The sequence below is a fragment of the Epinephelus moara genome, chromosome 14, assembly GCF_006386435.1.
Source record: "Epinephelus moara isolate mb chromosome 14, YSFRI_EMoa_1.0, whole genome shotgun sequence".
Lineage (NCBI taxonomy): Eukaryota > Metazoa > Chordata > Actinopteri > Perciformes > Serranidae > Epinephelus > Epinephelus moara.
Genome location: NC_065519.1, coordinates 7260824 through 7277670, shown reverse-complemented (window position 1 = coordinate 7277670; position 16847 = coordinate 7260824). Strand labels below are relative to the sequence as shown.

Here is a 16847-nt window from a genome sequence, read left to right as displayed (position 1 = left end):
CTCCTCTTTTATAGCTGAGACAGATGTGAAGACTGCTGGGAACTCAGCCACCAGCGTGACAAACTCCTCAGCACACCCGACGGGAGGCTCGCCATCCCCGTCGTCCTCCCCTCCTCTCTCCGTGGGAAGCCTGGGACCCCAGGTGATACCACGCAGACACGCACCGGCTGAGGTTCTCGCCAGGCAGGGCTCCTTCAGAGGCTTCCCGGCCCTCAGTCAGAAGACTTCTCCCTTCAAACGACAGATGTCGCTGCGCATGAACGAGCTGCCCTCCACCATGCAGCGCAAGTCTGACTTCCCCATGAAGAATACAGGTGAGATTGGGATCCTGAGCAGCTGTCCGTGTCCTCAGCTCGTTTGTTGGTATACACAACCTGATAAAAAACTTAAAGCGCAACAGTCTGTATTTGCAAGGATGAAAAGAAAATCAGGAACAAGAGTAGCACCCAGCGCCCGACCTTGTGTTTTCCATGCAGTTAAAGACGCAGCATGTGTACGGCCCCTAATTCCCAGGGCTGGTACCTGCGGTTATTCCACAGGCTAGTTAATAACATGTCGGGCAGGAAATCCAAAGTGTGGGATCATTTTGAGAAGGTGAAGGACGAACCCAAGGTGATATGTAAACTCATCTTCATTGGTCGACTACAAACATGACGTATCATCTGAAACATGGAAGTAGCTACATGCCCATTAGCCCACAGCATCATTAACAGGCGGCTCGCTCAGTGTGTGACGTGCACTTGTAGATAAAATATAGACCTATATTAATGAAGGTTCATTAGTACGGTTTGTATTTCTCTGTAATGTAGCACAGTGTTAACAATGTTACTGATACTATTCTTTCTCACACCTTCAACTCAAACCACCAAAATATATCATTTAATCATTACATTAATATCGTAAACATGCAGGAGACTAGTCAACTAATGGACCTAAATGACGACTATTGGTTGACTAAGTTCTTAGTCAGGAGCAGCCCTACCGAGAGATGAATTCTGTCCTGTCTTCTGTGTCTTTTGTATGAACCTCTGTTTACTCTCTGGTGTTTCCAGTCCCTGAGGTAGAAGGAGAAAGTGACAGCATCAGCTCGCTGTGCACTCAGATCACCTCAGCGTTCAGTGGACCCCCAGAGGATCCCTTCTCGTCAGCACCAATGCCCAAACCAGCTTCATCTCCACAGTCGCCGGTAGCACCAGGTAACACCAGATAAACCTCCTCTCAGGCCCTTAACACCTAACATGTGCTACAGGGAACTTACACTGATAACCTAGCTGTGTGTGATAGTTTGTGATTGAATCTGTGTAATGGCTTGATTAAACTACAACGTTTTTAATAGATGACGCACATACTTCTGTTTTTCCAGTGTTAACTATCATGAGGTTTTGTCCAATTATTCCACAGTGCCAGTAAGAAATCGCATGCAAACAATTATAGCAACGCTTTATAGCTTCTTTTATTTGAGTGATAATAAAAGTTCAGGGACATTAGCCCAGAAAAACTAATGAATGTATTGTCAATTTTACACTTGCCAGGCAGAATTAAAAAAGGAAGCACACACTTATTATTTGGTTGTTTGCTGCAGATAACGGCCAACTTTCCTGGCCACAGTCTTTGCCCACATTTGGCTGAATGTCCTGGTTATTCCTTCTGCAGAAAATAAACAGACTTCCAGTGATGATTGTGCTGCCTGCAGTTTGAATTTCATTTTGTCATAACTGCATTTGTAGCATTTATTTTGTATGTGTGATTAACTGCACGGTCATATTGTGCATGTCTAACAAAAGATCGGTCCACGTCACGTCAGCTGACACACATGCTTGCTCGTACTAGCTTCTGTCTCTTATCTGCTGTAGTGAACGGCACAGCTCCTGCCTTCTCTGTTGCTGTTGCTGCTGCTGCTACTGCTGCTGCTGCTAACCCCCCAGTTCTGCCCCCCGCTCTGCCTGCCCGAGACACTAACCCCTGGGCTAAGACCCCAGCAGGGGCCCCGGCCTCAGCACAGCCAGGTAAGAAGCACCTCAGAGAGGCTAAACTGATAAGTTGGCACGTCACAGGATGCACTGAGAGTTTACTAATGAGAGATAAGAGATGTTACAGTGTACCTTTGATGTCTACTTATCCCTGCATCCTTTTTTGAAGATGGGGGTGCGATAACTGTGTGTCATTAAGTTGAACCTGTACCATCACTGTACGTTAAAAAATTAATGAGTTGTAGTCAGACTTTTTCATAGCAGTCATTCGACGTTTTGGGAAGTATGCTTTTTTACTACATTACGGAGATTTAGATGAGAAGATCGATACCGTTTATGTATCCGGTAAATGTGACGCTACAGATCTGTCCAACACCTCGGTTTTGTGTGAATTAAACAAATGAGATAGAAAAAAAACCAAAAAGAAATTTTCCTAAAATGTGAAACTGTTCCTTTAAACCAGCTACAGCTATAACTGGGAAGACTTCACCAGTATTTCTTTCTGTCTCAGTGATGCACTGCTTCTGTTGTTCTCACAGTTAAATGTTTGATGTGTATCCGCTGACATTGTTTTGCCTTTCTGTGTACTTTCTGCCAACAGGAAGTAACTGGTCATCTCCGACTCCGGTGATAGTGGTCCCCCCCACATCCTCCCCGCCTACGTCCACCCACAAACGCACACCATCTGAAGCAGACCGGTGGTTAGAAGAAGTCACAAAGTCTGTCCGAGGTCCTCAGCCTAATCCAATCATGGCAGCAGCCTCACCTCCCACCCAGCCGTTCCCTGCCCCTGTACCGATGCCTGTGGCGTCTGTTCCCTCTGTTGCCCCGGTGGCCTTCATGTCCCCTCTGCCCTCCGCTGTGCCCATGTTGCCCCCTCGCCAGCCTGCCTTCCACGCTCAGGCTCCAGCCTCCTACCCGATGCCCAATGGGCTGCCGTTCCCTCAGCCCAGCGTGCCTGTGGTCGGCATCACTCCTTCACAGATGGTGGCTAATGTGTTCGGCTCAGCCACGCAACCCCAGCCGTTCCCCGTCCCGGCCTCCACAACACCCCAGCATGATGCCCAGGCTGTCGGCAACATCAGCCCGTTCATGAAACCCCCTCAATCACACACAGTGCACCCTCCCCCCCTCCAGCCATCCAATGGTAGTGTGACCTTTAACGGGGCAGACAGCTGGGCTGCTCCGCCCCAACTCGCTCCATGCTCCCCAGCCACCCAGCCGCCCCCACAGCCGCAGGAAGATGCCTTTGAGGCCCAGTGGGCAGCCTTGGAGAGCCGCTCGCGCCAGCGCACCACACCCTCCCCGACAAATCCCTTCTCTACTGAGCTGCACAAGACCTTTGAGATCCAGCTCTGAAGACTGTGTGTGAGATTAGAAAGTACTGGACAATAAAGAGGCCATTTTAGTTGGAGGAGCAGACGGATGTTTGACTAAAGAAGAGAGGGGAATGTCCTCCTGCCTCTTTTCATCTCGGTTTCAGTGGACAAGCTCAGCAGGACCGAAGACAGCAGAGAGCAACGGGTGAATCAACAGGGAGCAGAACTCTGCACAGCAGTGAGGGGAGGAAAAAACAAAACAGGTTGCTGTTAACAAGGGCGCAGCTCCCCAGGCATTTCATTAGCATTGTCTGTATTGTTTTGTTTGTGCTGTGCAGCGCAAGGTCGTCATTACCCTGTGGAATATCTGTACCGAGCCACTCCCAGCCCCCCCGTAAGCCCCCTGCCACCCACACAGGTGTGGCGGCTCCCGTCCCCAGCTCACCTTTGCTCGGTCCAGCTCCCAGCGCTCACTGTTGACAGGTCGAGACCTCCCTCCCTCACCTGGCAGAGGAACTGCAGCACTGAGAGAACTCAGCTTCCAGATGAGAAGTTCTCATTAATAACTTCCCAATCAGAAGAGTAAAGTGAGACAATGCCAAAATCTTTATTTTTATGCATTAAGTATATTTTAAATAGCTTTGGAATCTAACAGAAGAGTTGTAAGTAATCGTGCCAAAGGCACAGGCTAGCTACAATGAGACGAGTTTATGTTCGTGTATACAAGAAATGACCGTATATATTATACATAAATATATATCTATAAAGAATCTATACTGTACACACAGCTCACAGCAGTGCTAATTTTTAATGTGATGTAAAGAGATTTTGTGAAGGGACAGCTGCTTTACTTTTGTGTTATTTTTGTTCTGTTTTATTTTTGAAGAAAAATCTCTTTATTGCCGTCTGTTGCATCCTGTGATTGGATGTGAAGCATCTCACTGTAAATAGGTATCATTGCAGCAACAATCAATGTGGACCTAGCAATGGTGGTGGTGCCCAACTGGTTGCCTCTCTTACCTGTGCTCAGTTTTTAATAGTTTAGTACACATCAGTACTTAACATTTTACTTCTTCTGTCTTCGCTGTCATTCTTTTTTTTTTGTGTGTGGTAATGATTTTTTTTTTTATTTAACACAGTAGGATGTGTCATCTCCTGTTTCTCCACCTCTTACATTAGTTTTTTTTAAAGTAGTTGATTTCTAAATTTTTATTTTGCACAAGCACTAAAGTAGATGATTTGACCTCACAGGTGACCTTGATCAACATGGGTTTAGTCAGTTGTGGTGCTGCAGTAGCCGAGAAGCTGCGTGCTGACCTGCCCTGACCTCCGTTAGCCTGCTGTGACGGTCTGACGGTCAGCAGAAAACTACAGGGAGATATAAAAAAAAAAAACGGTTTCATCTCTCACTGTCTGATTTCTCTCTGTCATGTTTTTATTTTTTTAAATCAAACCTGTGAATATGATCTATTATCTGATCTATTTTTCCATTTTGTAATTATTTCATTACTTTATTCCACTTCTTCGGAGAAATATTGAAGCTAAAAGATTGAATAAATTGATGGTGGTAAAGGAAAAACAGTGGTCTGTGTTCTTGAGTGAATAAGGTATAGTCCATCCATCCATTTTCATCAGCTTATCCGGGGCCGGGTCGTGGGGGCAGCAGGCCAGATGTCCCTCTCCCCAGCAAGACTTTCCAGCTCCTCCTGGGGGACCCCAAGGCGTTCCCAGGCCAGATGAGATATGTAATCCCTCCAGCGTGTAATGGGTCTGCCAGTGGGACGTGCCCGGAACACTTCCAACTTCAGCAACTATTTCTATATATTTATCAAACTAAAATGACAAACATTCACTTGTTCCAGCCTCTTAAACATTATAATTGTCTCCTTTTTTTGGTTTTATATGATTAAACATTGAATATCCTTCGGTTTTGGACTGTTTTACATTTGAAAATGTCGCCTTGGACTTTTGGTAACTTTCATGGCCATTTTTTCAATATTTATTAGCGTTTCATAGACTTGAAATTAATTTAGGAATAATTTGTCAAATAATACATGATAAAAATAACGGTTAGATGCAGCCAAAGTACAAGCACAAGCATAATATCAAGGAAGATAATGAATAGCAGGGTCCAGATGTAAATTTGAATAGACTGCTAACATTATTGACTTTTTCTTTGCATTAAACAATGAATATAGACAAAGCATTTAGGGTGCATTTATATTAGACCAATTTTTGACAAATGAGATCATATAAACACTGTTCTAACTTTCCCAGTGGACCCAGTTGTCCCTTGTGTGGATGCAGAGGTGAGTTTGTTGCATTGGTGTTCTCTGTTGTAATTCCTTCCCTCCAGCAGGGGGCGCTGGCTGCGGAGCCGCGTCCCTGTGCAGCAGCGTATAAATGCAGCCCGGAAGACATGGATCAGTTTAGTAAAGAGAAGCAAGAATACATGTGTGTGAAACTAGCGCAGTGTTGGTTAGAAACGTAAAGGTAAGACTCAGACTTTATAAGTACACAGAAGCACTGCGCTGCTGTTTGGTAATTGCGTTTCCGGTTTGGCATCATGACGCGTAGCTGGACGAACAGGAGAGTTAACAAGCTAGCAAGTTAACCGGCTAGCCATAGTGGCTAACCAGGCTGACGTTGGTTTAACTTTGTATTAACGAGAAAAGCAAACCAGAATGATGTCAAAAACTAATGTTGGTCAGTCTTGCCTTAAACTAATTTCCTTATGAGATGAAAAGGTAGTTGGTGTTGTTTCACGCGGTTGTTTGACAGCTAACGGTCAAAGGCTAGCAGAAGTTGCACTGCTAATGTTAGCTAGCTGTGTAACGTTCACTCGGTGCTGCACCGTTATATGAACTGGTTTAACTCGTATGAATTAACCCGACAACTTAGCCCTGCAGCAGCCAAGTCCTCAGTGTAACCGGCGCTGCTGTCATTGTTTTGCTTTTAGCTTAACGTGTATGGCGTTGGGGAAACTGATAATTAGCAAGACAGCTAACGAAGAAGCTAACGTGACACACCTTGACCTGTGACCAGGTGTTACACTGAATTCTGTGACCTAATTAGGAATGCGAGTTATGCCACTGAATACTTTTTTTATTCAGTAATTCTTTAAAACAAACTTTACTTGCACACACGGTGCCCTCTGATTGTTAAGATACAACTTGACAGCTGTAGTAAGCAGAGGTGGAAGAAGTGCTCACATCTTGTACTTCAGTAAAAGTGGCTATACCACAGTGAAGAAAGTATAAGTCTTGCATTTACGTTTCTACTTGACTATAAGTACCAAAAGTGAAAATAATGCACAATGGCCCATCTATGAATATTATATATATTTATCGATCATAATATGATTACCATACTTTATCTTGTGGGTTGCTTGTAAATTTCTCCTCAGGGATCAATAAAACTATCATTTGTTGATTTATATTTTGTATTATTTTGAATCTGCAAAGTAACTAGTAACTAAAGTTGTAAAAAGTACAGTTGTTGGCTTTGAATGGGGATGCATGATATTGGATTTTTTGCAGATATCCCATATGCCGATATTCAACAACTCATTTGGCTTATAACTGATACCGATATAGATATATTCCTCACCTAATTTTAGTGATCATCAAGTCTCTTCTGTAGTTGAATGAACATCATATTATACATGCATACTTTTATTGTGATGGCCCACCAGCAGATGGAGACATGACATACAATACTTTTCAATGTATGTAATATTCATTCATTGTGCAAAATAAGAAAAAGCATGTTGGCTGATTCTGATAGTTCATTTTAAAGCAGATACTGGCCGTTACTATTATTGTGCATCCCTGGTATCATTATAATAATGTATAATGATGTATTGTTGATTTATGGTTTATATTATTAATCTGAATCTGCAAAGTAACTAAAGTTATCAGAAGAAGTTGAGTAAAAAGTACAAGATTTAGCTCTTAAATGTGTATGTGGTTTTCTTTTCCTCATGTAATTAATCCTAGGGATGGCATGCATGATAATATCGGCACGTCATCGGTGTTGGTATACATATCTGTTTATATCATTTGGATATATCTATCGGTTATCAGTCAAACGAGTTGTTACACATCGGCTGAAAATCCAGTATTGTGCGTCCCTAATTAATCCTCTAATCTTACATAGTCTGACAGGTCACAGCTTTGGCTGAAATCAAAGTGATCAGAGCATATCTATAAATGTACTATGTTTCATAACAGCTATCAATATTAATTGTGCAATAAAAGTATGACCTAAAAATGCCTGCAGTGGCAATGCAGCTGGAAGTCAAACACTGGTATGATTAAGGTGAAGGTCTCTGAGAGTATCCAGGCCTTCCGTGATAACTCCTGGATGATGATGGATTGATAAGAAATGTTTTTCGTTTATTAAACAATGTAGGATTTAAAGAAGCATTCTACCCCAATATTAACACATTTTGCAGTTGGGAAATATCAAACACAAGAAAAGCATTTATAGATCCTCAGAACATAGATAAAGCTTTAATGTTACTGCAGAGAGGACGAGGAGGAGTTTCTTCCATCGGCTGTTCAGGTCCTTATAATTTATTGTCATACTGACCCCATATATACGTATTATTGTGTCCTAGTGACAACATTTCATTTTAAAATCTCATTTATTTAATGAGTTTTATCACACGTTACCATGTCTATTTGTTAGATTGATTTTCTATTTTATTTATCTATTTGTTGGATTGACAGGCTTAGGCAATTTTTTTTTTTTTTTTTTTTTTGTCATACCTTCCTGATGTTTTACTGGGATATACAGTACATGACGATATTCAGGTTTAAAAATAAAACAAAAAGCATAACAGCAGAGCTACTGGTGATAGAAGTCATCGCAGAATATATGTCACTGTCTAACCTACAATGCTGTGTTTTAAAAATGCAACAAGTCTTGTTGGATCTGATAACTTATGGCCCATAGAAGAATAGATAGATAGGAAATAAGCGCCCGTCTTGCTGGAGGACAGGTACAGACACATCAGTGGGCGTTGAATAAAATCATGTGGCTTATTAACTGGTTTGTATTTGGAAGAAGTCATCTAAGATAAAGTTGTATGTAGCAGCACTCCTGCCTGATCAACCAGCAGAGACTGACCTCTGGTGGTGCACCACAGCGCCTTAACACAGCATCTCTATCAGTTTAATAAAAAGAGCAGAATCTGTATTTTTAACAGTATTAAATCAGATCTTAAGGGTTTCTAAATGCCCCAGTGGTACACCATAATACCTTGATACCACCCAAGCTAGGCATCTAAGAATTTCACTATACTATGTATTGATTTGTTTGTTTATGAATGGAGGACCTGTGGTGTGTTTCTTCCAGAGAGATGCGGTGCCTGTCCAGGTCACAGAAACAGAGCCAGGTGTATATGGGATCCCACTGACACAGGAAAGGTAAAACATCACTCACCTTTTCAAAAACAGACTGTTATGGTCATGCACATCTGACCACTGACCTGGGGTTGTGTGTTTTGGCTCTAGCTTTGCACTTGTCAGCCAGCTGAGGATCACTACGCGTCACCATGTCTCATCGAGGACCTTTAACCGCTGTCATAACAACAGTACTGGGGGCGACCTTAGGAGGGCTGCTCATATGGCGAGTTTACCGAACAAAGAGGAAGAGGCTGCCTTCCGTCCAGAAGGTGGCTGATCCTGTGGAGGCTCCGTGTCCTGTGAACAAGGATTTTACAGCTGTGGAGTGCCAATACACCAAACCGCCAAATGTGCAGGAGAAGGAGTTTAAGGCAGTGGAGTGTCAGACCACACAGCAGCCCCCGCCTGTACAGATCCCGTCTTATGAACAGCTGCTGGGAGTGAAACCAGTGATGGTGAGCTCTGAGGAGGAGTGGCAGCAGCTGTGGCCCCTGATGGAAAAGGAGCTGTCAGTCTTCCCTGTGCTGGGGCTCGACTGTGAATGGGTAAAGATAAAAGGCGTAAGAAATACCTTTTGCATGTTTTTAAATACAAAGAGGAAAAATCCACCCTGAATAACTTATTGTTGTTTGATATTCTTTGCTTATTTGTGTAGGTAAGTGGCCTCATATAGATGATACAAGATCACACAGACACTCTCAGCTAGAGAAGAATCAGCTCTGACAGAGTAGATATAGTCTAGATTTTGGATGTTGGTTGGTTGGACAAAACAAACAATTTGAAGTAGAGCTAAAGTGAATAGTCAATAAGGGATTAGGCAGATGTTGGAGACTTAACAGAGAGGGCGTTCCTATTGGCTGTTCTTCAAATGCAGATGTGCATGCATGTCCCTTCAGTGAAAGCCTGATTCAGTGGCGGAAAACCCTGCAGAAAAAGATGCTATTCCAGCATTGACAACAACTGCCTACACTGCAAAGCACCCCCAAAAAAGGAAGACGGGCATATCAAAAAGAGTCTTAAAGACAATCTGAGAATAAACAAAATAAAACATGTTAGTATCGGCAAAGTGCTTTAGAGATGGAGGGAAAATGTGCTTATAGTTTAGCCTTCTGCCAACCAGAGCCAAAGGGTCACAGCTGTGGCTTCAGGTTCATGATTATGTAGCTAACGTTAGCAAGAGCCTTGGGTCACTGTGTATCCTCCGCCTCACACCCCACCACTACAGACCACCTTGCTGGGAGGACAGCAGGCAGCAGCTCTGGAGACAAACTTTCTGTTGCTGCAGTTACACAGGTTAGACATGACACTCCGTTGGCCAAAAGTCGTCTCTATAGCTACTACCCGCTGTCTTCCCGGTGGGGCAGTCTATGGCAGTGGGGAGCAAGGCAGCGGGTCTGTGATGAGGCTAGCTAGCTAATCTCTTATTTGTGGTCTGATGAACAAAGAGCGAGAAAGAGAACGGGGCAAGGAGGGGCTGAGCGAATGCGCTGCAAGCATCTCTCCAGTGAAATAAAGTGAAATGAATTGATGTGTAGGAAACATGGGTGACGGTTTAAAGCGCTTGCTTGTGTTCGTGGTCGTCTGGTGGAAGGGGCTTAGGACACAGAGGGGAGAGCTGCAGGAGGAGGGTGTGTTTTCAAATTCTGCTGGGGATTTCTGCTTACCCTAACTTTACACTAATGTTTAATAGTCCTACAGGGGAAATAAAAAAAATCAATTAAAGTGGGAGTCATCCCAGTGCCTCCAGTGACAGCTACCCTAAAAAAACAGAAAACCATACACTCAGAAAGTAAAGTTGCACTGCCTGCTGCAAAAATCAAATTATAATCAACTCCTGAAATGCATTTAAGATCCAATTTGTAGAGCGGTACTAGTGTGAGATTATCAAAAGGGTGGACTTTTCCTTTAAACATCCTCCTCCTCCAACAGTTTCATGGTTGTGTCTGACCTGCTGCTGCTTCCTGTTGCAGGTGTCTGTGAAGGGCCGAACCTCTGCGGTGTCCCTGCTGCAGATGGCCACATATTCAGGTCTGTGTGTCCTGGTGAGGCTGCTGGCGTTTCGCAGCGGCCAGCAGCCGTTCCCTCTCAGCTTAATGGAAGTCCTCCGAGACCCACACGTTCTGAAAGTCGGCGTCGGCTGCTACGAAGACGGAAAGCGTCTGACGCGCGACTACGGTCTGTCTCTGACGTGTACAGTTGACCTGCGCTATCTTGCCTTAAGACAAAGGTACAGTTTGGTTGTTGCTGATTGATGGGCTCTTAAAAACAAGAAGACTTTGTCCTTTTGTTCATTTCATGGTTGTCACATTGATGATCCTCTTAAATTCTGTCTCCATTTTCAGGCAGGCTACAGTGAATAACGGCCTCAGTCTGAAGTCTCTGGCAGAAGATCTGTTGAATGTGTCTCTAGATAAATCCCTGGAGCTGCGCTGCAGTGACTGGGAGGCAGATCAACTGACGCTGCAGCAGGTGGTGATTCATTTTGTTATAGCAAGCCTCACATATTTTTATATCTCTTATTTTTCACATCTGCTTCAGCGAATAAATCAGCACTTTAAGATATAGTCGATATAGAGTCGTCAAGCTGTTTTAGATTCCCCTGATTCTACAGGACTGACAGCTGCAGTATATCTAAGCCTTGGATAGACATGATACTCTCGCTGTGTGATGAAATATTTTCTTTCATAAAAAGTCAAAGGTTACCAGCTTGTGTACTTAATTGCCAAGTGAAGTTGAAATAATTACATATTTGATAACCCTAGAGGATCATGTCATTATCTGAGAGTCCCACATTTCTAGCAGCGACACACACCTTGATGTTGCTCCTGTGTTCCTCTAAATTTTTATTCTCATCTCTTTGCTCTAGATGACTTACGCTGCCAGAGATGCCCAAGTCTCCATCGCTCTCTTCCTTCATCTCCTCGGCCTCCACTCTGAAGCCAGTCCCGAATCTCCCAGTGGGAGCTCCTACTCTGAGTTGGCCTCCCGCTGCCAGGGTCTGGTGGACGTGCCCTTCAGGGGCCGAGGAGACGGAGAAGACAGAACTCCTGACGGAGAGAGGAGGCGGAGGACGCGGAAAACGCCCACTTATGAAAGCCCGGAGTCTGGAGATCAGCAAGTCCCAGACCCTCGAAAGAACAACAAGAGGAAACCGCTGGGTGTGGGTTACTCTGCCAGGTGAGGAACGACCACACGCTGTCAGAGCTAAAAGACAGTTAGCAGCAACAGCTACAAATTATCATCTTATATTTACTGTTGTCTGTAAGAAGTTACAGCCCTGCAGATGGGCACAGAGGGGGCTGCAGAATAATGATTTCAGAGACAGCTGAAGATAAAGTTTAGATTGCAGAGACTGAATACTTTGGTACACAACCCCTCTCTGTGTGTTACAGGAAGTCTCCTCTCTATGATAACTGCTTCCTCCATGCTCCAGATGGCCAGCCTCTGTGTACCTGCGACAAGAAGAAAGCCAAATGGTACCTAGATAAAGGAATAGGAGGTACACTGGATAACTCCAATGTGTGAACATTAAAATCAACTTTTTCCATTTCTGAAATATCTCTCAAGTTGACAGGATGTTACTGTCTTTTCTGCGTTTATACCTCTGAAGATATAACTTACAATATCTCGGTTTCTGACGCAGTGCTCCAGAGTGAAGAGCCTTTTGTAGTGAGGCTGCTGTTTGAGCCGTCAGGACGTCCCGACTCCCAACAGGACTATTATCTCACTGCAAAGGAGAATCTCTGCGTCGTCTGCGGGAAAGCTGATTCCTACATCAGGTGTGACATGTTTTACTTGCAAACACTTTCAGTATGGTACCTTTGGAACCAACAGTAACCCTTCAGACATGGTACCTAGACTCTAGCGTTTCCACTGCGAACAGTCCTCTTGAATATGGGCGGGGTTGTTGTCACTCACTGCTCCGTCCAGCAAAAAGTGTATGTCACATAAAAACTAAAGTGTTGGTCAGAGTTGTCACATGAAATATTTAAGGTGTGCTGATGGATTCATGTCGTCAGCTCATGCATTGAGTAACATTACAAGTTAAAACGTTCCACCTTAAAAGTTGCCGGCAGTCGGCCCAGTGAATAAAGTTATACTAATAAAACTCTCCACAGTATGAACAGTGGTTACATGAGCCTCAAAACCAGCCACAACTCAGCCCTGAGCAGAGTGACCGTCCTCTACTGACCAATCAGACTGCAGTGTTCACAGCTCCACCTTTTTAGTGCCAGATCTGTGTGCTAGGTACCCCAACAGAGGGGGGACCAAACATGGGGACTCTTTAAATGTTATACTAAGACTGATGTTTTCCAAAGGTGAATATTTAATTATGATCTTAATTGCATGACAGATCTGACTAACTCATATTTGCCTTCGTCCCGCAGGAAAAACATCGTGCCACATGAATACAGACGGCATTTCCCCACCGAGATGAAGGACCACAACTCCCATGACATCCTGCTTCTCTGCACCAGCTGCCACGCCGCCTCAAACGTGCACGACAGCTTCCTGAAGCAGCGTCTGGCTGAAGAGTTCTCTGCCCCTCAGGGCTGCGAAGAGGGAGTTCGCCTGCTGGAGGACTCGGACCGGCGGCGAGTGCGTTCGGCGGCTCGGGCTCTGCTCACCGCCAGGGAGGAACTGCCGGAGCAGCGGCGAGAGGAGCTGCAGGCTTTGATCAAGAGCTTCCTCGACATGAACGAGGAGCAGGAGCTGACGGAGGAGGTGGTGCAGCAGGCCGGCAGTTTGGAGACGAGGTGAGCTTTGACTTGTGTGATTTAAGATTTACACAGAAACAAATAATAACATCAATATTTTCATTTATATCTGTTACATGAGTTTTAAACAAATATTTTCTAACCTCAACCAGACTAACTAAACACTTAAGAAACTTTAGAGATTAAACTGGGAATAAAATCTTGTTTGGCTTAATTTAACTCTGTAAATGGGTGTGGGACAAAACTGAAATAGTCTCAAGCTCCGTTTCTTGTATTAATAATCACAAGAAAATGAGCCACAAGTGACCGCATGGCGCACAAAAGTCCTAAGTTCTAATATTATTCATACAATTACATTGAGGACGTTCTCTGAAGAATATTTGATTTGGCTTGAATTATGTTTTGTCATGAGGGATATGAACAGATAAAAGCAGAGGGTTAGTCACCCTTCACTTCAGACAAATAATTAAACTGGTAATAAACACAGTTCAAACATCAGTGAGGAAACAAAATGAATTGCTTGTGGCAATAAAAGCTCCACGATCATTTACTTTATGGGGCTGATTATTAACATACTGTGGTTTATTTTTCCTGGCTATTGATACAGAGAAGTATCTCATTCATAAGCTGAAAAAAATGCTATCATTTTTCTAAAAAAGTGCTAAAGCTAGTTTAAGTTGGCTACAATTAAGGAAGCCTGTCTGATACTTGATTGTTTTATTGTTTACTTATTTCTAAAAAATACCAAATATCAATATTTTGAGTTCAATTTTTTTTACCTTTTTATTAGTCAGTATTATATATATATTTTTTTTTTTATGTAAATGCATAAAATTATTTAGGAAAAGAAGTCCTTGAAGCTACAGTTGGTAATTTTTATGGAAATAACTTTTTGCTGAAACTGTCACATACTCAGTATTATATGAGACAAATAGTGGGAAAAAAATCGTATTTCCTCTTCCCTCTCAGTAGGAGTCCTTGTTACAGCTGTCAATTCTATCAGTCACTCCTCATGTGCTCCTCATGAATCACGGTTCTGTTACTGCATTGCCTATTTTTCACCCCAAATATTATTGAGCAACACATTTTAGTGTACTGTTCAGCGGGGGGGAAACTGGTGCAGTGGTTAGCATTGTAGCCTCACAGCAAGAGCGTTCCTGGTTTGAACCCTGGGGTGCAGAGTTTGNTGAGTGTGAATGGTTGCCTGTCTCTATGTGTCAGCCCTGTGATAGTCTGGTGGCCTGTCCAGGGTGAACCCTGCCTCTCACCCAGTGTCAGCTGGGATAGGCTCCAGCCCCCCCACAGCCCATAACTGGATAAGCCGTTACAGAAAATGAATGATTAGCTGTAAAATGTGAGTTTGCTCTGGCTGGCAGGCGGTGCTTTGTTTAGGCTCCGCTGTTGTAAACATGGTGACCGGGTCACAAACTTTTTCATTTTACACTAAAATATGCTTCTGAAAACACTTGATTCATGTTTGATGAGTGCTGCCTAGTTTGACAGCACCTCACAAACAGTGACTGACATAATTGACAGCTGCTTTTGAGACTCCTCAGCTCTGATTGTTTGTTTTTGGTGGGCCGTGGTAGAATCCATCAAATGCCAACAGAAGCAGTAGGAAGGCAAGGAACTTTTTTTTTTTTGTTAAGACCGCCTGTCTCGTACGTCTTTCAGAATATAGTGAATATGACAGTTGTTTTCATAAAAGTTACCAGCTGTAGCTTTAACTGTGGTTATTAAAGAGATGTGACCAACATTCTAAACCAACTCAAATATATCTTAAACATGTCTGTACCACATTTTTTGTTGCATGTTGTTTGACATATATGCCCACATAAATATGTCTAAGCTAAAGCTGGATATCAATATCAGCCAAGCTCTTATCGTCATCTGTGGCGTTGCATGCAGCCTTTAAAAAGCCCTCTCAGGCAGTGAGTGTGCTCCGCCCTCTGACTGCTCCTCTCTCCTCTGAAGGATCTTCAACGAGGCGTACGTGCCTCACGGTCTAAAGGTGGTGCGAGCCAGCGCCGAGCAGGGCCTGCGGGGCCTGATGGACCTGGAGCGCCGCTGGAGGCAGCACTTCCTCACCACCATGCAGCCTCGCCACCTCCCTCCTCTCTGGTCCGTCGACCACAACCACAGCAAGTTCCTCCGCAAATACGGAGAGGACCTGCCCATCAAACTCAACTGACCTTCGTGGACCACAAGCAGCTACCAAACCAGAACAGGAAACTGAATCTTCTCATCCGCCGGTTAACATGCCGGGTGGATTTGAAACTTTCCACAGCCACTCAATTTCACACGCCAAATCGCTTTTTTGTAGTGAGCGGATGACTGAACGCATCTACTAGCCGGGACCGAAATGTTACCAGCATGTTCATGTTTCCACGACGAAATTGTGAGTGAACCCACTCGATCTGCGATGGACATTTGACGACGTTCTCCGGTGACGCGTACCTGAGCGCCAGTGAGACGCTGCTAGGTTTCCACCTGCAACTTAAACAGAGACTCCACGAGTGGAACGAAAATCCAGCACTGAATCTGAAACATTAACATCATGTGATTGCATATGGACACTTTTTTAATCATGGAAAATGTATCATTATTTATGGAAAAAGTTAAAACTATTGAAATTTATAAACTGATTTTTAGAAGAAGCTGCAGCCTGCTCTTAATTCCCCCTAAATTTAGTTACCACCCTGCCCCACCCTGCAGGTTCGCAGCTATCAGTCTGGGAATAAATGCTTTGCAGAGAGAGGTCCATTTTAACATGACCTTTAATTATTCGGCGCTTCACCCTGCTTTTGTTTCAGTCTGTTGTCTGTTTTAAGTCAATAGATGAAAGTTTCTGAGAAGCATCTTGAAATCAGACTTCATCTTTGCTTCTTTAAAAGACGAGTTTGGCCTTGAGGTGCCTGAATGTGCTCCATCTCAGTTTTCTGCAGGTGGAGACGAACGCTAAACGCAGTGAAGTTGGCTCATTTAGTTGATCATTTAAACGCCTGATGTTCACGTCCTGCTGCCGATGCTCCTGATGGTTGGGACACCTTCCTGGCTCGTGTTTTAATGTGCCTCTTAATCCCCACACCTGACTGGAGCCTCGTCGCAGCGTCAGGACGCGACCTCGTTTCAGTTTACAGCGACGTCTTTACACAGAATCCAAACTGCACAGTGAAGAAAAGGTGCCAACTCTAATGTGATTTAGAAAATTACCTTAAAACTACCCCCCCCTCCCCCGAAAACTACCCCCCCCTCCCCCGCCCCTCTTTTGCGAGGCAGATTAATTATTGCGAGCGCGATGGATTTATTTACAATACAGCTGCTTTGTCTTTATTCATATTTTCCTGGATGTAAGCCCTGAAGCTGTTTTTGTTTTCCTGAATTGTGAATGATTCAAAAAAATAAAGTCTTGTTTGTATTAATCTTCTG

At 43.8% G+C, this 16847-nt stretch overlaps 2 protein-coding genes across 6 annotated transcripts in view; both read left to right on the top strand.

Moving 5' to 3' along the window:
• The window catches only part of numb (NUMB endocytic adaptor protein), a 61447-nt gene extending 56579 nt beyond the window's left edge, over positions 1–4868 (top strand). For 2 of the 4 annotated variants that reach the window (XM_050061486.1, XM_050061485.1), the window contains 4 exons: positions 15–314; positions 1053–1196; positions 1854–2006; positions 2572–4868. In XM_050061486.1, the coding sequence (XP_049917443.1) occupies positions 15–314; positions 1053–1196; positions 1854–2006; positions 2572–3329 (1355 nt within the window). In that variant the 3' untranslated portion in view covers positions 3330–4868. The remainder of the gene's footprint in view (positions 1–14; positions 315–1052; positions 1197–1853; positions 2007–2571) is intronic. The other 2 variants (XM_050061488.1, XM_050061487.1) reach the window with 1 other exon arrangement.
• Positions 4869–5678: 810 nt separating this feature from the next.
• On the top strand, positions 5679–16650 carry exd2 (exonuclease 3'-5' domain containing 2). 2 transcript variants are annotated; one of them, XM_050062472.1, is made up of 10 exons: positions 5679–5782; positions 8651–8721; positions 8809–9245; positions 10671–10927; positions 11043–11169; positions 11567–11877; positions 12093–12199; positions 12344–12479; positions 13089–13457; positions 15393–16650. In XM_050062472.1, exons 3-10 carry the CDS (start codon positions 8850–8852, stop codon positions 15607–15609), a joined length of 1920 nt encoding a protein of 639 aa, XP_049918429.1. In that variant the 5' UTR covers positions 5679–5782; positions 8651–8721; positions 8809–8849; the 3' UTR covers positions 15610–16650. The 2 variants fall into 2 exon arrangements, with proteins under 2 accessions (XP_049918429.1, XP_049918428.1); XM_050062471.1 differs by having other exon boundaries at positions 8809–9260.
• Positions 16651–16847: the final 197 nt, after the last annotated feature.

Excerpts from the sequence above, each read along its gene's own strand:
- exd2 (XM_050062471.1), top strand. The coding sequence starts at position 8,850 with ATGTCTCATCGAGGACCTTTAACCGCTGTCATAACAACAGTACTGGGG. Across the intron at positions 9,261-10,670 it reads AATGGGTAAAGATAAAAGGC|GTGTCTGTGAAGGGCCGAAC; the intron begins GTAAGAAATACC and ends TTCCTGTTGCAG. Across the intron at positions 10,928-11,042 it reads TATCTTGCCTTAAGACAAAG|GCAGGCTACAGTGAATAACG; the intron begins GTACAGTTTGGT and ends CTCCATTTTCAG.